The 22,721-nt window shown below is 34.8% G+C and overlaps 1 protein-coding gene across 13 annotated transcripts in view; it reads left to right on the forward strand.

Moving 5' to 3' along the window:
- Positions 1–22,721, forward strand: part of ACSS3 (acyl-CoA synthetase short chain family member 3) — a 151,205-nt gene that overhangs the window by 83,904 nt on the left and 44,580 nt on the right. For all 13 annotated transcript variants that reach the window (XR_003680075.2, XM_055085235.1, XM_007115331.4 and 10 more), the window contains 2 exons: positions 12,192–12,343; positions 22,534–22,637. Coding sequence is in view for 12 of the 13 variants with exons in the window: in XM_055085235.1 (XP_054941210.1) it covers positions 12,192–12,343; positions 22,534–22,637 (256 nt within the window). In the remaining variant the exon portion in view is untranslated. The remainder of the gene's footprint in view (positions 1–12,191; positions 12,344–22,533; positions 22,638–22,721) is intronic.

Here is a 22,721-nt window from a genome sequence, read left to right on the forward strand (position 1 = left end):
TTTGTCTCAAGATACTTTTAAAATTCTCTTTTGACTTCCTTATTGACCCTGTGGTAGTTCAAGAGTGTGTTGTTTATTTTCCATGTATTTGTGAATTTTCCTATTTTCTTACTGTTTTTGATTTCTAGTTTCATTCCATTGTAGTCAGAAAAGATACTTGGAATGATTTCTGTTTTCTTAAATTTGTAAAGACTGTTTTGTGACCTAACATATGATCTATCCTAGAGAATGTTTTGTATGCACTTGGGAAGAATGTATATTTTTCTGCTGTTGGTTAGAAAGATGTTGGCCAAGGGATACAAAGTTTTAGTTATTCATGATGAGTAATTTCTGGAGATCTGATGTGCAGCAATGAGACTATAGTTAACAACACTGTTTTGCATACTTGAAATTTGCTAAGAGGGTAGATCATAAATGTTCTTACCACACACACAAAGAAAAGAAGAAAAAAGAAAATGGTAACTATGTGAGGTGATGAATATATTAATTTGTGGTGATTATTTGATGATGTATACATATATCAAAATATCAAGTTATACACCTTAAATACATATAATTTTTGTTAATTACACCTCAACAAAGGTGTAAATGGAGAAAAATCATATAAAACTGCTTATATATAAAAATAACACAAAATAAAATAGATTGTACTTTAAATAAAAAAGAAAAAGAAATCAATTTGGATAAGTTATTACCTAGAGTGGATTATTAGTTATTAGTCACCATAAATCTATCTTGGCATTAAATTATAAACCAGTTGGTATAATTGACCTTGATATGGCAATTGTCATTTTTATGTAATAACAGTCTCTTTAAAATCAAGGAATGAAAGCTTGCTTTCATTTTATATTTGTTTGCATTTCACAAATTGTATATTTCATAGCAGCAAGCCATTTCAATAAACTCTTTGGTATCCTCACTAGATTAACCAGGGCAGATGGTTGTCTGTTAATAATTCAACAATTATCTTTGAAGATACGTACTACATTCTGCCTTCTCAGGCAATACATTAGTTAGAAGAAGTAGAGGATTTAAGGTTCTGAGTTGTGTTGTAGTAGCATGGTCACTGGACTGGAAATATGAATATCCATGTTATTTATCTTGCTTGCCTTCATCTACCTATATGACCCTGGACAAATGAATTCACCCTCTTTGGGAATTCTTCATCATTAAAGCTAGAGAATTGACACGTATTCTCCCAGCTCTGCACTTCTGTGAATCTTCTCCAAGTCAGTTGTTGTTTTTTTCTAGAATAAATATATTTGATAACATATTTTAATTTTTTAACTCTGGAATTAATTCTAATTTCTTTTCATAGTGAGTGATGCTGACCTTCCAAACGCATTTACTGAAGAAAGGTTTCATTCTAAAATAATGAAAATTTTTAACATTTGAGAGGAAGCATGGAAGTTCAGACTTCCATAGCATGATTCCTGAAACTTCTACATATTAATTATTTGGCCTCAGACAAGTTACTTAACTGTTCCTAGCCTCAGTTTTCTCATCTATAAATATCACTATTAATAGTACCTTTCTCACATGGCATTAAATTGATTAATCCATTGAAATCCCTTAGGAGAGTTGCCAGGATATAATTGTACAATAAATATTATATATTATAAGCTACTATTATTATTCAAAACTATGAATTTTTTCTTTCCCAGAATAAAATTCTATAATATAAACACTAACCATTCATTTCCATGCAATCCGGCCATTGTAATGCTTGAATTTTCAGGTACTCACATTTCTTCTTTCAAAGTGTGTTTGTCCTCACAACTGTGAAGCAGCCATCAGAACACTAGAGGCTACTCCCTTTGGAGCCCATTAGTTCTCTTCTAAGCACCAGGCAAAGGAATCAGCACACAGATGTGTTGATCCTGCTCCTACCAACTTTGAAGAATGAGCAGCAGTTGTGGAAAATAACCCAGTGGTCTCTCCCCTCAAGGATCTGTCCTTTCAGAGTAGAACTTGTGAGTGAAATGAGAGTGCCCTTGAAGTCTTTAATCTGCAAATAATATGACACATTTCATGGTTCATTATTATCCAAACATTTATAACCCTTCACTTCTATTTTTGATGGGCTTTATCATTACTAGCTTTTAAACTGCCTATATGTCTTTGAAAACTTCAGAGTATTCAGCTTGATACTCTCTTACTGAATGTTCTTTTCCTGAATTCATAAGAGGATGGAAGAGTTTAGATACCCCTATTTTTTTCTTTCTTTATAGAATGACTAGTGTAGAAATGAGCTCTATACTTTCCTTTATTTGTATAAAAATCAAATAAGACAATGTATGTGAAATTAGTTTGAAAGCTTCAAAGAAATATTATTATATGTATTTGTATGTATAAAATATATACAAAATATGACAGTATGTACAATATAAATTTGTGTAAAATATGAGACATTATTATCACTGTATATACATGGATCAAAATGTTAAGCCATTGTCCAGTATGAAAGTCTCATGTTTGAGAATATTGAGGATAATTCTTTGAACTACTTTCAAATTATTTTTGTATTGAACACTCTTGTTAGATCATCCCCAGTGTTTCTTCAATGTTATGTTGTCTGCTCTGTGCTGCACTGGATCTGTAACCTCCATGAAGACATCCTATGATGTATTTTTCCACACATGGATGTTCTGAATTCTTAGCCCCTCCCGGGCTTCTTTTCAACAATGTAACTGTCACTTGCATATATAGAGTTATCTTCTCTTTGCAAGAAATTTGCACTTCCACCTATATTAACCTGTTTTCTTTATTGATTATCCCCTTTTCAAGGACAGAGATTTGCTTCTTTCCAGCATAGAGTATGTTACCTCTTTAATACTAGTAGCCACAATTGTTGCTAACTAATACACTCAATAGGCACACATCAGAGACTTTTCCCTTATTCCTCATATAATGGAAAGTTATTTCTTTCTTTTAAATCTAGTGTAATGGCAATGAGCTTTTACGTATGTACAGAATGAGAAAAATGATGACTCAGTTATTACTTTGATCCCAGCTATATAATTTCATCATCTCAATTGGAAAAGATTGTAAAGCTAATGCCAGCATCTTTTAGGTTTCTCACATGACTAGTTGTTCAAAGATTTTTATTTTTGAGTGTTTTTTTCTCTCTGTGTGCCTGTGTTTTATGTTAGAACAAGCAAGTGCAGCTATTGTCATAGCTCCATCAGCAATATTTATTGGTGCCTATTGTGAGCTCTACATTTTGCTAGGGTTGATAGGGAAGCAGAGTGTATCAGATACACTCCTTGCACTGAAAGCACTGACAATATAGTCAAATAATTAAGATTAATGTAAAGGACAGAAAGCAAACCAATTGAAGAGACACTACCTAAGAAATTTCTTACAGTGTATAGAAGATGTGAAAAAAATTCCAGAAACTATTACATTGAACCATTAATACTCTACAATAAATTCTTGAATCTATTTTGATACAATTTTCTGATGATGGAACTAAATGAGGCTCAAAAAAATTAAATAAGTTGCCTTAGGTCACATAGCTTGTAAATGGCAGTGTTTGGATTCCACCTTGGCTCAAAAATCTGTCTACTAGTCCCTTAAGAGAAGTTTAGGACTAGAGTAGACAGGAAAAGCTTTGTGGATGAGACAGTACAAGTAATAATAATAGCTACTATGGATTGAGTGTTGGATGATAGGAACTCCTCTAAGAAGTTTATATGGTTTTAATTAATTCTGTCTCCAAACCCATGGGGTAAACTTTTTGCATCCCGATTTCAGCTGTAGAAACTGAGTATCAGAGACATTGAATAACTTTACCAGTGGCACAAGAGTGATGGAGCTGGGATTTGAAACAAGGTTTTCTGGCTCCAAAGGCAGTGTTCTCTAGTCATAATCTTAAGATGAACAATTGGGAAACTTGAGTATTGTAAACTAGATGGCCAGAACCAGGGTATCAGTGATCTGAACATTAAGGCAAAGGCAGGATGTTAGAGTGTCAAGTGGATATTGTAAGACAGAGGTAAAAAAGGAAGTTGAAAATAGTTTTGATGTCTTCAGCTAGGACAACTGATTAATGGCAGTTATCAACTGAAGTACAATAGTGTGGGAGCAACAGCTCTTGTGGAGGAGTTTTGGTAATGTAGAGTTTAAAGGGGCTGTGCAGACATTTGTATGATATTGGGAAGTCAGATTTGAAACTCAGAAGAACTTTCAGAATTAGAGATGTAGCAGAGTTAATAATTTAAGTCCCTAAGGTGATCAAGATATGCAGAGAGATGAAGACTGAGAAAAGAAAGCAATATAAATTGAGAGTGAGAAATTGGAGAGGTGATGGAAGAATCAGAAAAGTGTCCTGAAGACCAGTGGAGGGGAGGTTTTCCAGAAGATGGGGGATCAGCGGGGCCAAGTGCTACAGAGAGAGGTCTGGTAGGACAAAAATTGAAGAGAGCTTTGGCAATTTGGGTATGGTTAGTCACCCTGATCAGAGCAGTTTCGTGAGAAAATTTGTGTTCATTTTTTTTTAACGTGGGGAAATAGGAGCATGTGGAAGGTTGTACTGGTAAATTATTGGATGTACGGAGGAGTCAGGCTTTGTACAGCCTCAGGTTGAATAGCAGTATACACACGGAATAGCCACACTTTACTTTCTGGGCAGAAATCTGTTAGGGTAATAATGCAAGAAGCCATCTAATTTCTCTGCTTACAGCAAAGTCTCACTACTCACTATGAGTAAAGAAAACCTGAATTTGTTCCTCTAGTACAGGATATCAGAGTGATTGCTCATCAGCATGGAGGAATTCAGAGGTGAAAGCAGTCCTGCTAGAAGCCTTGACCTACCAGCTATCCTAGTGATAAATGCTCTCTGACTGCTGAGAACGGTAAATATGTCAGAGTCCCTAATTAGCTCAGCACTGGGTCTGCAGAATTACCAATTCCATTGCTGTGCTTCATTTACTTGCCATTAATACTTTTGGGGGTAAGCATCTTTTTAGTATTTTTATGACCAAGGTGGAAGCAGTGGTTTATTCACTGGGGGTAGGATCACCACAAGGCCCAGTATGGTCAACTCTAGAGCTGGGAGAAGGCAGGGGAAGAACCAAACCAAAAGCAATAGATCTATTTTTGATTTTTTCAACTCTATTGAGGTATAATTGACGAGTAAAATTGTAGGATATTTGATATATGTGCACATTATGAAAGGATTCCTCCCATCTACTTAATTAAAACATCCATCACCTCCCATATTAATTTTTTTTTCTTTTGAGAATGTTTAAGTTCTACTCTTTTAGCAAATTTCAATTATATAATACAGTGTTATCAACTGTAGTTACTATGTTATACATTAGATTCTCAGACCTTGTTCATCTTACAGGTGAAAGTTTGTACAAAAGGGATAGATCTAGATGGAGTTATAGATAAACACACACATCCTTAATATAGTCATGGAGAAGTCTTACTTTTTCAGGCTGGAAGCTAGAGCATGTCCTTCTTAACTGAAGAAAGGCAAGGACTCAAGCCTGAGAAATTGCATCCCTGTGGTATCTACCACAGGAGACAGTGAAGAGGGATTGTCAAAATAACAAGTTTATAGAAAGCATTAATTTGAACCAGGTGAAATTGCTGATATTCGACTGGTTTTGACTTACACAAATGGCAAATTCTTATAATCAAAATAATAGGAGGGAAAAGAAGACAGGTTGGTTGGGGACCTCAGGTAGACGACTAAGTTTGGTTTTTGAGACTATTTGTAGCCCTTTGATAAAAGTGGATTAAAAGGGTAGGACTAGGGAAACTTATTTACCCTGTGGAGAAGAAGATGAACAGATGTTATGATATCTGCCTGTTCATCTGCCCTCTCGCTTCATTCAAGCTGTTTCTCAGAGCAAAACAAAATCTTTGAAGAGATTTTGCCTAGAAACCTAGGGATATATGTAGAAACCTTTTGGTTATGAAGCATTTCAGAATCTGATAAAAGAGGTTGACTTCCCTCCCTAGGAAAATGAACATATACACATTAAAAAAATCAGAATATTTATGAACCCCCTGAAATTCAGGTCAGAAATCCTTCATTTAAAAGATAAAGATATACTGATTTCAAGCAGTGATACAACCAAAGTAAAATCCCAAACTAAAACTTAATTTTCAAAGGTCTCTGGAAAGCACAGAAAGAGCAACTGCGCTGGGGTTAATCATTCCACCTTTGGAGATAAGGCATTTGTACTCAGCATGCTAAGTCTTACAAATCATATATATATCATATATATATATATATGATATATATATATATATATATCATATATATATATGTCATATATATATACCTCCAGTCTGGAGTCTGCTTTATAGATCAAGGCATAAAGAATTTGGAGCAATGAGGCATTTCTCTCCAATTATTTTCTCAGTAGATGGCCTCCTATTATCAGATTTCAGTTATCAGTGTATTCTTCTACCAATACTTTGATTGGCTTATTTATTAATAACATATGGAAAAAAGCAGCAAAGTTTAGTGTTAAATTCTAGGCTCATCCAGTAGGGTCACCAGGCATGTGGATATTGGAAAATAGCCTAGCCTTGAGTAATGCTTAATATCTAAGGACTAGGCATTGGTTCTTAATCCTGGCTGTGGATTATAATTATTTTGTGAACACATAAAACATAACACTATCCAGCCCCATCTCAAAGCAGATTAGATCATAATCTCAGGAAGTGGGGACCAGGCACTGGTACCTTTTAAAAGCATTCCAAGAAGTTCTAATGTACATTTAGGGTTGACAATCACTGGTTTAGAGTAAAATTAGATGGTGGTATGGATACGATGAAGGAAAGCAAGATAAAAGCATATTCTCACAGGTGAGGCCCATGGAATGATGGGAAATCTCTAGTAAATAATGAGTTAGTCGATGTAAATTTTTAGTTATTAAATTGTATTTATAGGTAAGTTTTTACTAGAAACTAACACAGTATTTTGAGGCAATTATACTCCAATAAAGATCTACTTAAAAAAAAAAACTCCTTATAAAAGCTCTTGACCACTGGTTGTCAGTAGCGGGGAGTTGGCCTTTGGATAGGAGTCTGCCCTTCCCCCTCCCCCGTGGTTGCCGGCATCCAAAATAAAGCAAACTTTCCTTTTCGCCAAAATAAAAAAAATAAAAAAATAAAACCACAAAAAAAACAAAAAACAAAACAAAAAAAATGGAGTCTGCTATAGTAACATAGACTCTTAGGGCTGAGGGTCTTAAGTCATAGGGCAATTATCCCATCTCGCTTTAAAGCAGCAGTAATGTTTTCAAAATTGGCACAAGATAATGTGAGTTATCAAGAGAGGAACTTCAGGAAAGAAAAAGCCTATCTTTAAAAAAGGTTATGCACGCACTTGGTACATATTTCAAAACTCACAAAAGGGTAAAGACTGCAAATCTCACTGCCCTCTGTTCCCAGCTGTCCAATTTCTCTCACTTGGAAGCAATCAATCTCTTGTTTACAATAGTTCATTCATGTATAAGCAGTGTCTTTTCTTTTTGTATACAAACAGCATTGTACAAATGGTATGCACATTATTCTACGTTTTGCTTTTTTTACTAAATAATATACCCTGGAAAATTGCTTATGTTTTAACAAGTCTCAGGTTTAGATGTTGCATGTCCAAACTTGCATCCCTTGATACCAGGCATGTAGTAGGAACTCAACAAATGCTATTGTCAATTTCATCACTCTTCCTAAATAAATAAGCTGACACTGCTGCACCTGTATGCTGAAATGAAATTCAGAACTAGTCCATAAGGGATTTTTGCTGTCTTCACCTTAGAACTATAGTAAAAACATGCCTTCCATGACATTCTCAGAAGTAGTGTTCAAAAGGCGACCAAATGTATTTCAAATCCTGCCACAAAAAGAGGCAAAAACTGTAGTTGACTCAAAAATTTTATGTCAAAGTCTGAGAAATCACAAGTACCGTTGACCCCCAAGCCTTGAATAAACTGAAATCATAGGATTAATAATAAAGCCAATTTTTTTTTACTCAAAAATTTAATTTTAATGTTTAAGTATACCTTTGTTTTAAGTTGTATTTCACTACCCTGTATTGAAAACTTAACCTCACTGGAAATTGTGAGAAGTCTAGGCATTACCTGGTTTTCTAACTCTGAACTTACATCTGTGGTCCATTAATATTAACACATTGAAGCAGTAAGTGGTAGACAATTATAAGTGAAGGTTAATTTTACGATATTTGGTATCTGAAGAGAACTGTCATGTTCTCTGTGCTTTGTACCTTTGCTAACCACAGTATAAATATAAGCAGTTGATATTTTATGGATCTCTGATGTTAAAAAATCATGATTTATAACAGCTGAAAGCTCATAACCTCTGCTTTGCCATTTAGGGATTGCTTTCTGCCTTTGTTTTCTGGGCTGCAATCAACACTGTAGACTTTAGAGGCAGGGAATCAAAGCAACTGGTAATGACATCGATTGAGTTTTAAAGAGATTTTAAGTTAGCTGCATTACTGTTTTGGGTGTATATGTTGTTTGTTAAAACTCCCTATAATCTTAGAATCTTATTTTAAAATTGAATAGGTTTGGGGCTATTGCCCCTTACTGAATATGCAAGTTCTGGAGTCAGTGTCATTTTTTCCAAGCAGCTCAGCATACTTAGTGTGTTACTGGTTACTTTTAAAAAGCATTATAAAGGAGTCATATTGTTTATGTGTGCATGCATGTCTGTGTGTGCACATGAGCCTATGATGTGCAGGAGGGCAGGAGAGGAGTGTTCTATCAAATCAATAAGGCATTGCGTCATCTGCATTTAGAGTTCATAATGAAAGAGGCTTACTGGCCTTGCTTCAGTTTTCTGAAGCTGCTAGTGGTGATAGATGCTGAGAACATATGGGTCCTACATTTATCACTGTAGTCTTTCCCTTTATTAGACACAAAGTAGCTTATAGCACCTGCTATGTAATTTTTAATAATATTACTACATGCACCCGCCCCCCCCAATTACTACAGTGTAAGTTCCCTTAGAGCAGGACCTTACCTGGCTTGTTCAAATAATTATTCCCAGAATTTAGAAAAGTGTCTAGACCATAGTAGATGACTAATAAGTATTTATTAAATTAATGAATATATTAGCACTGTTTAATGTATTATGATTGTTTGTATGCAAACAATGGTTTCTGATGAAAGATCTTATTCTGTGCTGTATTATATTTGCTGAGATGTTTATATCATTCAGAGCCTAATGTTTGTGTTAATCAGCAGGCTGTTTTGGGGAACAATAATTTCTTTGATGTATCATAACTTAGATTTTAATCAAAATTCGAGATCAAATAGAAGTTTTAAGAAAATAAAAAATAAAATATATAAATATTAACGTAATTCCAAAATAAGGAAATATCACTCATTGCCTCAAATGATCTTCTGGGGCATGGACAATAAAAGACAAAACAATTGAACCTTCTTAATTCAACTGACTTACAAAAAGCATTGTGAGCTTTTATGCATCACTTCCATTAGTATCCTAATTGTAATGACATGTTATTTTGATTTTTTATGCTCAATAAATGTAATATTGCTGGAAATTTGGTGCAGGGTCAGAATTGCAACAGTAACAATTTTATATTATCTATAAAAAGTATAGTGCAGTTGTTAACCATTATTTCTAATTAACTATTGTTTCATTATCATTAGATACAATTAATTTGAAAGCACTATAAAATACATCAAATTGTGTCCTCCATGTAGGTAGTCATTATGGTATAGCATTTTCATTATGACACTAATAACATTCTTTAGTGAGTATATTATCATTGTCCCATGACGCTGGCACTGCAGTGGAATTCAACTCTAATTGGCTATAAAATATCTTTCTTCAGTAGAGGTCAAACCATCTTAAAATATTACCTCAGTGTTTTTAGCTTATCAGAATCATATTGGAAAAGTGATTTATTCTTATTTAGCAGGCAAGAAAATGGCAGCATTGACAGGGCAAGTCAATTGCATAAGGTAAGTTGACAGATCATTTTTACATGGGTGAGGTCAAGTTTCCAAAGTCACAATCTACTGCACAAGGTGATCAGTGCCTAAGAGAGATTTGAAGAAATAAAAGTCAAATGTTTACCTCCCTTGGTTAGAAATAATACAGTTAGTGCTGATATGCTCAAGGCTTCAAAATTTGTGAGTTAAATTATATACATGAGTTGCCAGACTGTATCTGGCAGCTTTTTACACCATGCCAATGTGTTGACCTGTATGGGATAGTAATTAAATAAATTGAAATCAAGTGTTTTGGGATAGTTGTGATAATAAAAATGAATTTCTAGTTGCAACAAATATCTTCTTTGGTATTAAAAGAGCATGAGAAGAAGCAACAATAGAACGAGGTAGTAAAAAAAGGAAAATATAACTATATTAAAGAATATTAAGGGTAACTATTAAAAAAAAATGTAAAAACTAAATAATGCTCTAGCAAAGATCCAATTAGAAGTGAATATAGTGAATCAAAATTATTAAACGGCTATGGTTGGCCTCATATTATCATCCACTCCTTTATTAGTCTCTATTTGGGGAGACCTCTGAGTTGACTTCTAGCAAATTTTTTCTTTCCTGCCTTCCTCCCTCCCCTCCCCCCTCCACTACAGCCATGAAATTTCTGGGAGAAATGAATACCTCACACCTTTCAGCAGGGCAGGGTAGGAGGGCAGGAGGCTCTGAGAGGATCTGAGTCTGGGGTGTGAGCGGAGCCCTCTGGGATGCAGACCCCAAGGGGGTGCGGTGGGAAGGGCAAGGATTGATGGGAAACAGTAAATCCAAGGGTGGTGGGCAGCATGGCTCACCCGTCCTGGGGAGGGTCCCTACCGCCTCTGAAGGGTGCGCTGATGCCACCGTGCCATGCCCCGGGACTGCTGGGCCTGCGCCTGCCAGAGCAGAAGTACCGCCCCTGCTGCCGCCGCCCAGCTGCCCACAGAAAGCTCACCCAGAACGCCTCCAGTGGTGGGGGGGGGCCTGGGAAGCCTGGGGAAGGAGGTGCGAAGTCCTGGGTGCCCCGGGCACCGCCACCCCCTTCCCCCCTCCCCTCTCCCCTCCCCTCCCCTCCCCTCTCCTCTCCTTTCCTTTTCTTACCATAGTTCAGTGTTTCCCAAGTGTGTTTTCCAGAATACAAGGTCCATGGGGTGCTCAGATGGGGGATGTGGACAAAGTTTAGGAAATATTACACAGAGTCACTCATCTCTTAGAATTTCCTGATGTGCTTTAACACTTTTTAGTCTCAAGAAATGGTCCAAAATAGGAAACCTGTTTACCCCAACCCCTTCCAAAAGGATTTGACTGTGAAATATATATTATATATATATTAACATTCCAGACACCTGACTTTAGAAACAAAGAAAGAAGTACCAGTGATGAGAATGTATTGAGGAATGAGGGGATATGGTTGGGCCAACATAGATTTTATGGGACACTTGGAATTTTTGTAGAATTACTGATTTATTTATGCCATGCTCATTTTCCACTTTGCAGGAACATCAGTTAAAAAATGCTTTGTGTCATTTTGAACTGTATAGTCTGTAAAAATTGTTAAATTTTTATGAATGGATTATCCTTTGAACGTGCATAATGTCATTTTGAGGCTGTGGAAAACCTACATATTTTGAGATATCTTATTGGATTTTTAAAAAAAATTCTTAGAAATTGCTTTTCTTGGAGTGAGACATTTAATTGAAAAGGTCATTGCTCAGAAATCACTGTGATTCCAGATTTTTCTGTCTTCCCATATATTTTGAGAATTGATATTGTCACTTTTAATAGCGATCATGGAAAAAGTTTAATATTAGAAATTCATAGCAACCACATTTCTCATATAATCTGCCAGACAAAACAATGTATTTAATTGCTTGGAAAATACAAGACTGTTTTATGTTATTAATTTGAATGTGATATATATATATTTCCAGTCCTTTATCTTTCAAAACTTATGAAAGGAAAAGTGCAATTGAAAAGCTTTTAGGATGCAGTATTGGAGCAAATGGGCTCTCTGATGCCTGGGCATTTGGTTTGTTTTATTTATGATGGAACATGGGAATATTTTAAAACTAAGGTAAATAGTTTTAATGTTGAGAACCCCATTTTGTTAATATTGCTGTGTTAAATGTGTAAGTATTGAACAGTCAATGAAATATGAGACATTTTACCCAGTGACATTTTAAATGAATCTCCTTGTAGGGGAAGCCTGTGGGAACACCAGATGCTGGCGCTTATTTCCGTGTGCTCGCGGAGCATGGAGTAGCTGCCTTGTTTACAGCACCAACTGCAATTAGAGCAATCCGTCAACAGGACCCTGGGGCAGCCTTGGGGAAGCAGTACTCTCTGACAAGGTGAACTCGGGATGCACAGGGCAAATTACATTAAAAACTGCAATCAGAATGAATAACTGAACATCATATATTTTTTCTATCACTGCAGTACCACTAGGGAAAGAGCCAAAGGTTCTGAATGTTAAGAATGACTGTTCTAAACATATCTTTGAAATAGTTGGAAATTTAACTATACTGTGAATATTTTAAAATACCATATCCTGTTTATTTCTGTTCAAATTTTATCAAAATAGTTCTCTTTTTTAAACTACTCAGCTTATATATTTTCCTTAAAGTAAAATGCTAAGTGTAACTTAAAATGAGTATGTATATATATATATACATATATGTGTATGTATATATACACACACATATATATATATAACATCTGTCTTTTGAAAATGGACTGATAGTCTAAATAGAGGGAAATATTATTTGATTTCACTTACAGAGATAAAACGTGGAAACTATAGTCCAAATTACCTATGTTGAAAGAGTGAAGGAAATTATTTTTCTATTGTTTTGTAATAATGTGCTCTGAATAGTTTAGGTATTTTTTGTGCTGGTTTATTGCCATTCATTTTAGTTTAATGATATGTATATTCAAAGATAATTATAGCAATTTGTGTCTTCAAGGCAGTTTTCAACATTGAATCTTATTGAACCTTTTTGAAATAGGTCACTGCTATCATGAACTAAAAGTATTTTGTAGTTTCTTCAAGTCAAAAGTGGGTTTGAATTAAGTCAGTTTGAATTTTTTAAATTAAATGCCAGATGTTATGAATTTTATGCTGCTATGGCCCAAGAAGGGGTTAAAACAGGTATCATACAGCAATTGCAGATATAAGCAAGAAGATTTCAATTTGGGCAGGGTCAGTGGTTTTATTTGTTTCTTTTTCCTCTTTTTTGTTTTATGAAAAAATGGATCTGGATTTAGAATTTACGTAAAATGTTCATAAAATGAGCATAAAATGTGTTCATAAGATGAGCATACAATGTGTTCATAAAATGAATCTTCTATTATATTTCTATTCACTCTCTCTTTGTTCCTTTATTCACTACATTTCAACTTAGTTTTCTCCATTTCAGTCAAAAGCATAGAAACATAGATTTTGGTAAAAACATCTGAGGCTATGTATCGTCTCCACATCTTAAGACAATTCCAGGGGTTTTGAAGAAACAGTGACTGTTGTTCTTGCAGTGTCTCTTTTCTGACAAATGCATTCTGATTACAGGGCATGTAGATGTGTGACCAGCAAGCTAAGGTCTCTTGTTTGCTGCATCATCTTTTCCCATTTATACATGGGTTTTAGATGATAACCTTTACTGTAAAGGCAAGAACCATTTCTAATTTGCCTGAAATATAAAGCATCAAACAATACCAAATGAATACCTTTTTTTTTTTTGGAATACCTATTAAAACATCACTCTTTCAAACTAATAGGTATAGACATGGAGTATGAGATTTTAGGGTAAGAGAAATTGCAATAAGTTCCCCCAATCATGCCCCTTTGTCTTTAGGCATCTAAGTTTTTCATGATGATGTGAACCTATGTTTTTAATAGATATTTAGGAATGCAGACTCTATAAACAGCCTCAATTATTCAAATGACTACTATTAATAAATGCAAACACTTGCTGATCACCTACTATATGCTAGGCATAAGCAGTTAAAGTTTGTTATCTCATTTGGTTATAACAATACGTAGGAATTGTGATTATTCTCGTTTTACAGATGGGTGAAGTTAGGGCCAGAGAGTTTAAGTAACTCTTTAGAAAGAAACTAACTCAGGCGATCTGACTAGAGCCCACACTCCTAACTAAATTCTACGGACATACTCTTCCTATGAAAGGTAAATTAGAAACTAACTTGACCCAGGGATTCTTGTCATTCATGGCATAAGTGCAGATTTTCCTTGTCATATATTTGTAGTCTATACAAATAATACCTTCACTGATCTACTTTGATAGATTCTCACTTGTGGACTAAGGAGAATGTTAGAAACAGAAGGGACCTCCAAAATCCAACCATCTCACTAGGCAGCCAAGGTCCAAGAAAAGTTGTTTGGGTTAGAGACAAGAGAGAACCCAAGTTAAAGAACCCAAGTCTTCTCATACAGCTATACTTTTAAGTTTATATTTACGTTCAAGACATTTCATACTAACTTACTGAATGCACATTCTCTTGATATTGTAATTGCAGGCTCGTGATTGATTTTCAGTTTGCTTATCTCTCCTTCTATAGAACATTTTAAGTGATGAAGTTTTCTTTTTAAAATGTTACATAGCTCATTAAAGATTGTTTTAAAATAAATTTAAAGATGTTCTCCCCAATTTAAGAGGGTACTCTGAAATAGGTAACTAACCAGAACTGTAAGTTCATTTTATCAGACAACTAGAGTTTGGAAAAATAGATGAGAAATCATTTAGTGTAATGATTTCATTTCACAGTAGAGAAAACTTTGGTACAAAGAGGTGAAATAACATTCCCAGGATTACAAAGCTACTCTGGGGCAAAGCTGGGACTAGGCAGTATGGTATGGTAATTTAGATTCTGACTCTGGAGTTAGACTCCCTGGGTTCAAACCTACCATTTACTGACTTTGTGACCTTGAGAAAGTTATATAGCCTCTCTGTTCTTTTCTTTCTTTCTTCCTTTCTTTTTGTGGACTATAAGAGCAGTAATAGTACAAGAATATAATGAAAATAAAAGGTACATAATCCATGCAAAGCACTTGGAACTGTTCATAACATAGACTGCCTTAGCTGTTATTATCATCTTTTGCTTTCTAATTCACTGCTCTTTTTTGTCACATCATAGTGATTTATTTTCCCCTGAACTTCTAGTTCAATTTTAGTAAAGTTAGAAAAAATTCTGTCCTGGGATTTCCACTCAAGATAACACAGTACCTTGTACTTTGATGCAGCCTTTCTTTTCCCATTACACAGCAATGAGAGAGATAACATGAAAAACAAGAAGCAGAGCATCAGAGCTGAGCTGAAAAATAAACTTTCCTGTGGACTGGAAATGGATTAGGTTTGCAAAGCGGTAAGGGTGGCTGACGCCAGAGGCTTGCTAGGTGTACAAGCATGCATTGGCAGAGTAAAGGGATGCAGTATTACCCTGCTTAGGTCATGGAGTCAGAGCTTGCTCAGTGATTGAGGATGGGGTGTTCCTCCCCACTCAGGAAAGGAGGCTGATAATAATGACTCTCAGTTGTTTCCTGGGACTATGACATATAGCAAGCTTTGGTCTAGGTATTTGACTGAGACAAAGCAACCAGAGACTGAACCAAACTGCCCATCTGTCATCCTAGAATAGGATCTGTGATATCCTGAGTATCACTGTGGATTAATAATTCTGAATCATCCTTATGGCATTGGACCTCTAGAGGATAGTTATATCACTCACAAACCTATTGAACAGAGAAGGTGAGAGCATAGGAGAGAGAGAGAGAGAAGGAGATAAAAACAAAAACAAAGAACTTCTATTTCGAAAAGAGTGTGGGAAATAAAATTCCAAACACACGAAGAACTCTAATGCTAATAAATTCAACAGAACATGGATTCATTCCAATTGAGATTATTTTTGTAATATAACCAAATCAAACTTGAAAATAAGTATGTTAAGGATATTCAGAGTCATAAACTAATAACTCTTATGTAAAATTATTAAACTTGGGTATGAAAAAATCAAAAAGTACAATGGATAGTGTAAACTAAATAAATGAAACAAATATATGGGCACAAGGAAAGACTGTTAAACATTACAGGATATTATTGATGAAACTACCTAGCATGTAAAACAGAGACAAAGTAAAAAATCTGAAAGAACAGTTAAAGAGACTTGGAGGGAAGAATAGGAAACTACAAATGTATCTAGTAAGAATTTCAGAAGAAAATGGAAGAATTGTTAAAAAAAATGAAAGTTGAAGAGCCAATAATTGAATATGTTACTGAATTGAAGAAAGATGTGGATCCTAGTTGGAAAGTGCCATCCAAGTACTAAGAAGGTTAAATATAAGTAAATTCTCATTGGACAAGTCATTTGAAATTTGCAAAACATGAACTGAGGCTGTAGATAAAATCCAAAAAACTACCAGAGGAATCAACAGAGCACCAAAGAGGAAAATCCAAACTGATGCCAATAGATGCTAGAGGACAATAGTGAAAGATCTGCAAAGTTCTGAGGGAGAATTGTTAAACAAAAAATTTTTATTGAAGACTGAGGGCACAATAGAAAAATGTGCATATGGACAAAGCTAAGAGAACTTAAAACCCAGAGACTTTCTTGACAGGAAAAATGCACACAGGGGAATGGTATGGGATATGAAAAAGCAGCAGCAAAAACTGATGAAATATGTTGTTGAATTTATATAGTTGTTACTGTACTAGTTATAATAGGATATTATGTTTAAACAGAAGCCAAAATAAATGCAATAAATAACTGTAACAAAATGGTGGAGAGTTTTTTCAAAAGGTAATTTGAATTTTCTAGTGGGGAGTAATAGAAGAAAACAGAATGAAGGAAAGATGGAGATAACCACAGGGACATTGATGGAAAAAAAATAATGATGTTCTGTTGTGTGAACTAGAGTTGATGAGGCATCACTGAAATAATCTATTTTTTATTTAACTTCTGTTGGCACAAGTGAAGAGTAATATTCTCTTGTTTGGTAGTTTATGGACCTTGAAAGAAATGTTCATTTTAGTTTTCTTCTGCCCCTACTTTATTACCTCAGAATTCTTCACCATAATCTATCTTTGGCTTTTTATCCATTACTATGCAGCTTCCTGTGTATTTTGGAATAAAATTAATTTAACAACATTACCATTTTTCTGTTTCCCTTTTTGCTTAATTTTTAACTTAATTTGAGTCTTGAATTATACTCAATTTTATATAGAATTGAGGAAAGAGGTATAGGTCTGATTCACATTAATCTCTCTCCCCCTTTTTTCTACTCTGGGTATTGTATATTGTCATTTTGTTTATCCTTTTAGTATTATTCATCTGGAAGTAGATTCATCTTTCCATGTGTTACCATTATCAGAGCATCTCCCATATATTGAATTAGTATATAACAATCTAGGGAAGCATTATCCAATAAAACTGATGTCTACAATATAGTAGGTACCAGCCACATGTCACTACTGAACTCTTGACAAACGTTAATACTATGAAGAAATTGATATTTTTAATTTTTTTCAATTTTAACTAATTTAAATTTTAAATAGCCAGGGGTGACTGGAAGCTACCATATTGTACAGTGCAGAGACAGGACATATATAATTAATATGGGTAAATTTACTCTCCAGAGAGTCCAAATTACTGTGAAAAATGGTTAATTTTCACTTAAAAAAATTTTTTTTTATTGTGGTAAAAGTCACATAATATAAAACATACTATTTAAATCATATTTAACTGTACAGTTCAGTGACACTAAGTACATTCACATTGTTTTGCAACTCTCACCATCATCCATCTCCCAAATATTTCACCTTCTAAACTGAAACTCTGTCCGCGTTAAACACTAACTCCCCATTCACTTTTATGAAATGAATTTGTAAAAAAAAAATATTTTTGAACTTTTTAATATGGGGCATTTATCTGTTTGTAATATTAATAAAATAATGGCAAGGTCGTTAATGAGAAACTTCACTGTTGAAAAATGTTTCAGTTCCTTTTTTGCAAGCCTAAAGGACTAAATGTTCTTTAAAAAATAAGAAGACAACTCTTGCTCTTAGGCATGAATTTATCTTTAAACTATCTTATAATTTATCTTTCAATTATAGATTTATACTAAGAGTTTTTAAGTAATCATTTGGTTATAAAAATATAAAATTACATATCATGGTTTTGTTTATTGTGAGGAATTAGGAGTTAAATAATATTGGATTAAATATTTATTAGAAGATTTTAAATTGTCAGTCATGTCTTATTCCTGAATTTTATCTTTGTGTATAATAGCATACCTTTCTATTTTGCTTATTAGTGCCATTATGAAGATTGCTATCATGATGATACTAATGTAATTAAAATATAAGAAGAAAGGCAATAGAAGTGTAATGCAAAACAATAATAATACTACATTTAAAGATATATAATGCTGAAATTTATCATGAGATAAGGAATCAGTGCTATGCATGGTTTTTCATTATTACAATCAATTAATTAAATTAATAGAAGTTTACTTGGCTAGGGAAAAAAAGCCAAAAAATTAATTAAAACTTGTAAAAATGCTGGTAATATCAGGTATTAATTATCCCTGGATTAGCCAAAAGTTATTTTATATTGTGTGCTAACATTTTTTAAGTGACAGTATTTTGCATTACATTTTCATTAATAAATATTTTTGAAATTCTAGGTCTTAAGTTTCCTATATAAACTAATCACATGACTATATGGATCATCCAGAGCTCTTTGAAGTAATCTGTGGCTTGGCAGATGATGGAAATGTGACCTCTGATATCCATAAAACACTTCCTTTTGGTTGTTCTTTGCCTGTACTGTTGGAATCAGCCAAACCTAGCATTTTATAAATTTTAATACAAATCATCCAAATGCACAATATTCTTTTTTTTTCAGACAGCAAACTATTGGAAATTTACTTCTGCCCTTAAAGAAAAATTTGGGACTAATAAATTCTGTTATACATGTGCTATTACAAAGAAAGAAGGTGGAAAAGGTACAATATGCTCCAGAAAATGATTACACCTTCAATGAAATACAAAGAATAGCTTCTCTGTTGGTTAGTAAGAAAACCATGCTTGAAACCGTTTGGAGTCATAAACGGCAAAAATACAACAAAAATCCCAATATGTACATATAGGTGTGTGTGTTCTTTCTGTTCTTCAAATTTCCTGTGATATTATACAACAGCAATATGATATTTTAAAGTTAATCTATTGATAAAGTGTGAAACATGTATCAATGATCAGTCGTTAAAGGTGTCTGTTTAGTACAGTTTAAGGCAGCACAAAAACAAGGAATAGTGGACATTTTCATTCAGTCTTTTTTGCTTCTACAATTTGTCATGGATAGCCATGTTTTCCTCCTAATCATGTTTTCTTTAATGTTACTTTTATTTAGAGTCAGGTATTTGAGAGTTTGGGTTTTTGGTTTATTTATGTGTTGGTTTTTCTTCTTCCAGTGACATACAACGTATTCCTAAAAGGCTTTTCAAGGAAACGGGAATTGTCAGTAGTAATAAGTCCCCTTGTTCAGACCTCCTAGATAATCCCCCGTCTCCACCTCCACTTTTTTTCCCCAGGGGTCCCCGGCGGCTGCCTGGGTTCACGTCTCACCATCTCTTTGATGGCAGCAGCCTCCCAAAGCCGGGGCCCGTGGGCTCCTGCCCTGACCTTCCTTCTGTCCTGCCCACTGCTGCCAGTGGCATCTTCCTAAAGCAAAAATCTCACTGTGCCACTCTCCGGCTTAAAATCTTTAATTGGCTTTTTTAACATCTTTATTGGAGTATAACTGTTTTACAATGGTGTGTTAGTTTCTGCTTTACGTCCCAGCTTACCCTTCCACCTCCCCATATCCTCAAGTCCATGCTCTAGTAGGTCTGTGTTTTATTTCCATCTTATCCCTAGGTTCTTCATGACCTTTTTTTTTTTTCTTAGATTCCATATATATGTGTTAGCATACTCAGCCATAAAAAGAAACGAAATTGAGTTATTTGTAGTGAGATGGATGGACCTAGAGTCTGTCATACAGAGTGAAGTAAGTCAGAAGAGAAAAACAAATACTGTATGCTTTAATTGGCTTTAATTAGCTTCTCACCACCTTCATGGAGAAATCCAAACTCCTTAGAAAACTCTATAAGCTCCTTCATGATAAGGCCCAGGCCTGCATCTCCAAATGGCATCACTTGTTCCTCGTTTACCCTAGAAATGCATGATATTTTTAATCACAGAAGTTTAAAAAAAAATCAGGAAGCTAATAGTTTGAATAAGATACAATTAAAATATGTTCATATTTTTCAGTCATAAGATTATCAACGATATGGCATTTATATTTTTATTTTGTCTTGTTTTTACATAGCATCTAAAATCATAGATGTATCAACATCATTTTAAACTTTAAAACTTTACACTAGTTTTTGTTGTACGTTAACTTTTTTTTTCTCAGTAACGCTGTTTATTTTTTCATTTTTAAAAATTTTTAATTTATTTTTATTTTTATTTATTTATTTTTGGCTGTGTTGGGTCTTCGTTTCTGTGCTAGGGCTTTCTCTAGTTGCGGCAAGTGGGGGCCACTCTTCATCGCTACGCGCGGGCGTCTCACTATCGCAGCCTCTCTTGTTGCGGAGCACAGGCTCCAGACGCGCAGGCTCAGTAGTTGTGGCTCACGGGCCCAGTTGCTCCGTGGCATGTGGGATCTTCCCAGACTAGGGCTCGAACCCGTGTCTCCTGCATTGGCAGGCAGATTCTCAACCACTGAGCCACCAGGGAAGCCCTAACTTACTTTTAATAGCTTAATGTGTTACTATTTATTTCATCCTGCTGTAACATTTCTGTCTGATGAGGTCACAATTGATAATCCAAATTTTAATTTCAAGCAAGTTATAAATGAATACATATTTGGTTACCTAAATTTTAGCTTGAATTGCAAATATATATGTAGTTTGCTTAAAGTTTAAGTACCTAAAAGTCCCAGGTATTTTGATTGATATCGAGGTCATAAAGATGAACGATCCTAAGGAGCTCACAGTCCACTGTGAGAAACAGGCAAGAAGCAAACAATTATAGAAGGAGATATATGTTTGTAGCAGAGGCAGGAAATGCATGTTGTTGGAGCACAGAGTGAGAATATTTGAATCTTCATCAGATCTTCATGAAATGATGTAAGTTAAGGGAAGGGTACAAAATCTTCTGTGGCTATACTACATTGTTCAGGATGGGTAGGCAGGTTTTCATTTGATTAGTTTTTATTTATTTTTTTATATTTTTGGTTTTTATTTTGATGATAATAAATTAACTCTTATACACACATTCTTTGGTTTTTTTTGTTTTGAACATCTTTATTGGAGTATAATTGCTTTACATTGTTGTGTTAGTTGCTGCTGTATGACAAAGTGAATCAGCTATACGTATACATATATCTCCATATCCCCTCCCTTTTGCATCTCCCTCCCTCCCTCCCTATCCCACCCCTCTAGGTGGACACAAAGCACCGAGCTGATCTCCCTGTGCCATGCGGCTGCTTCCCACTAGCTATCTGTTTTACATTTGGTAGTGTATATATGTCCATGCCAGTCTCTCACTTCCTTTCAGTTTACCCTTCCCCCTCCCCGTGTCATCAGGTCCATTCTCTGCACCTGCGTCTTTATTCCTGTCCTGCCCCTAGGTTCTTCAGACCCTATTTTTTTTTAGATTCCATATGTATGTGTTAGCATATGGTATTTGTTTTTCTCTTTCTGACTTCACTCTGTATGACAGACTCTTTGACAGACAGGCCATGGGGGCATTGAGAATAGAAGAAAAATATAGTCATTCTCTCAGTGAACCACCAATAGTGTCAACTCAATTCTGTTTTTCCTATTTCACCCTTTCTACACTGTGGCATGATGTTCCCTGCAAAGGATTCTTCATCTCTTAGTAATCATATATTCCTTTTGATAGGAGGATTTTTAACCTGGAAGGCCACAATGGCATTTCTTTTTAAATCACTTATCTTTCCTAAATATGTCCTTGGACTAGGGGAAATATGTGTTGAAATCATAATAATCTTTACCACAGTAACTCATGAGAAGGAGTAAGTGCATCATGTTTATGAGCATATTTGTTGCCTTAGCTGATACTCCAGAGTGTATTTTTGTGTACAGACTTAGGTAGAATACAGAAATCAAATTTGGAGCTAAAATTAGCAGAGATAATGTCAAGGAGGAAAAAGGTTTTTCATTTTTGATTATTAGGTGAATATGACAGATATATTACAAAGATCAACTCAGTTGCTCTTCTCAGAACTGAGAAGCTGTAGCTGTGAATTCTACTTTTGAAGCATCTCTCTCCAGTGCTGTGCTATGCATTTAGTTATACCGCGTCCAAACAAATAATGCCTCTAACCATTCTACAACCATTCTACAGTGTTTTCCTCTGACAGAATTAATGTGATTAGATTCTACAATGTTTAAAAGAAGGTAGATGAAATTATTTCAGTGTATTTTCAAGGAATAATTTGAATTCACTCTCTCTCTAATATTCAGGTTCAAAACATTATTTGTGGCTGGAGAACGATGTGACGTGGAGACCCTGGAATGGTCCAAAAAGGTCTTCAGAGTACCTGTCCTAGACCATTGGTGGCAAACTGGTGAGAATTTTCCAAACACGTACATAAATATTGCAGACATGCTCAGAGGCACTGCAAGGATAGGAGGAAATTCTGAATTATGAC

This window comes from Physeter macrocephalus, chromosome 6 (assembly GCF_002837175.3).
Source record: "Physeter macrocephalus isolate SW-GA chromosome 6, ASM283717v5, whole genome shotgun sequence".
Classification (NCBI taxonomy): Eukaryota; Metazoa; Chordata; class Mammalia; order Artiodactyla; family Physeteridae; genus Physeter; species Physeter macrocephalus.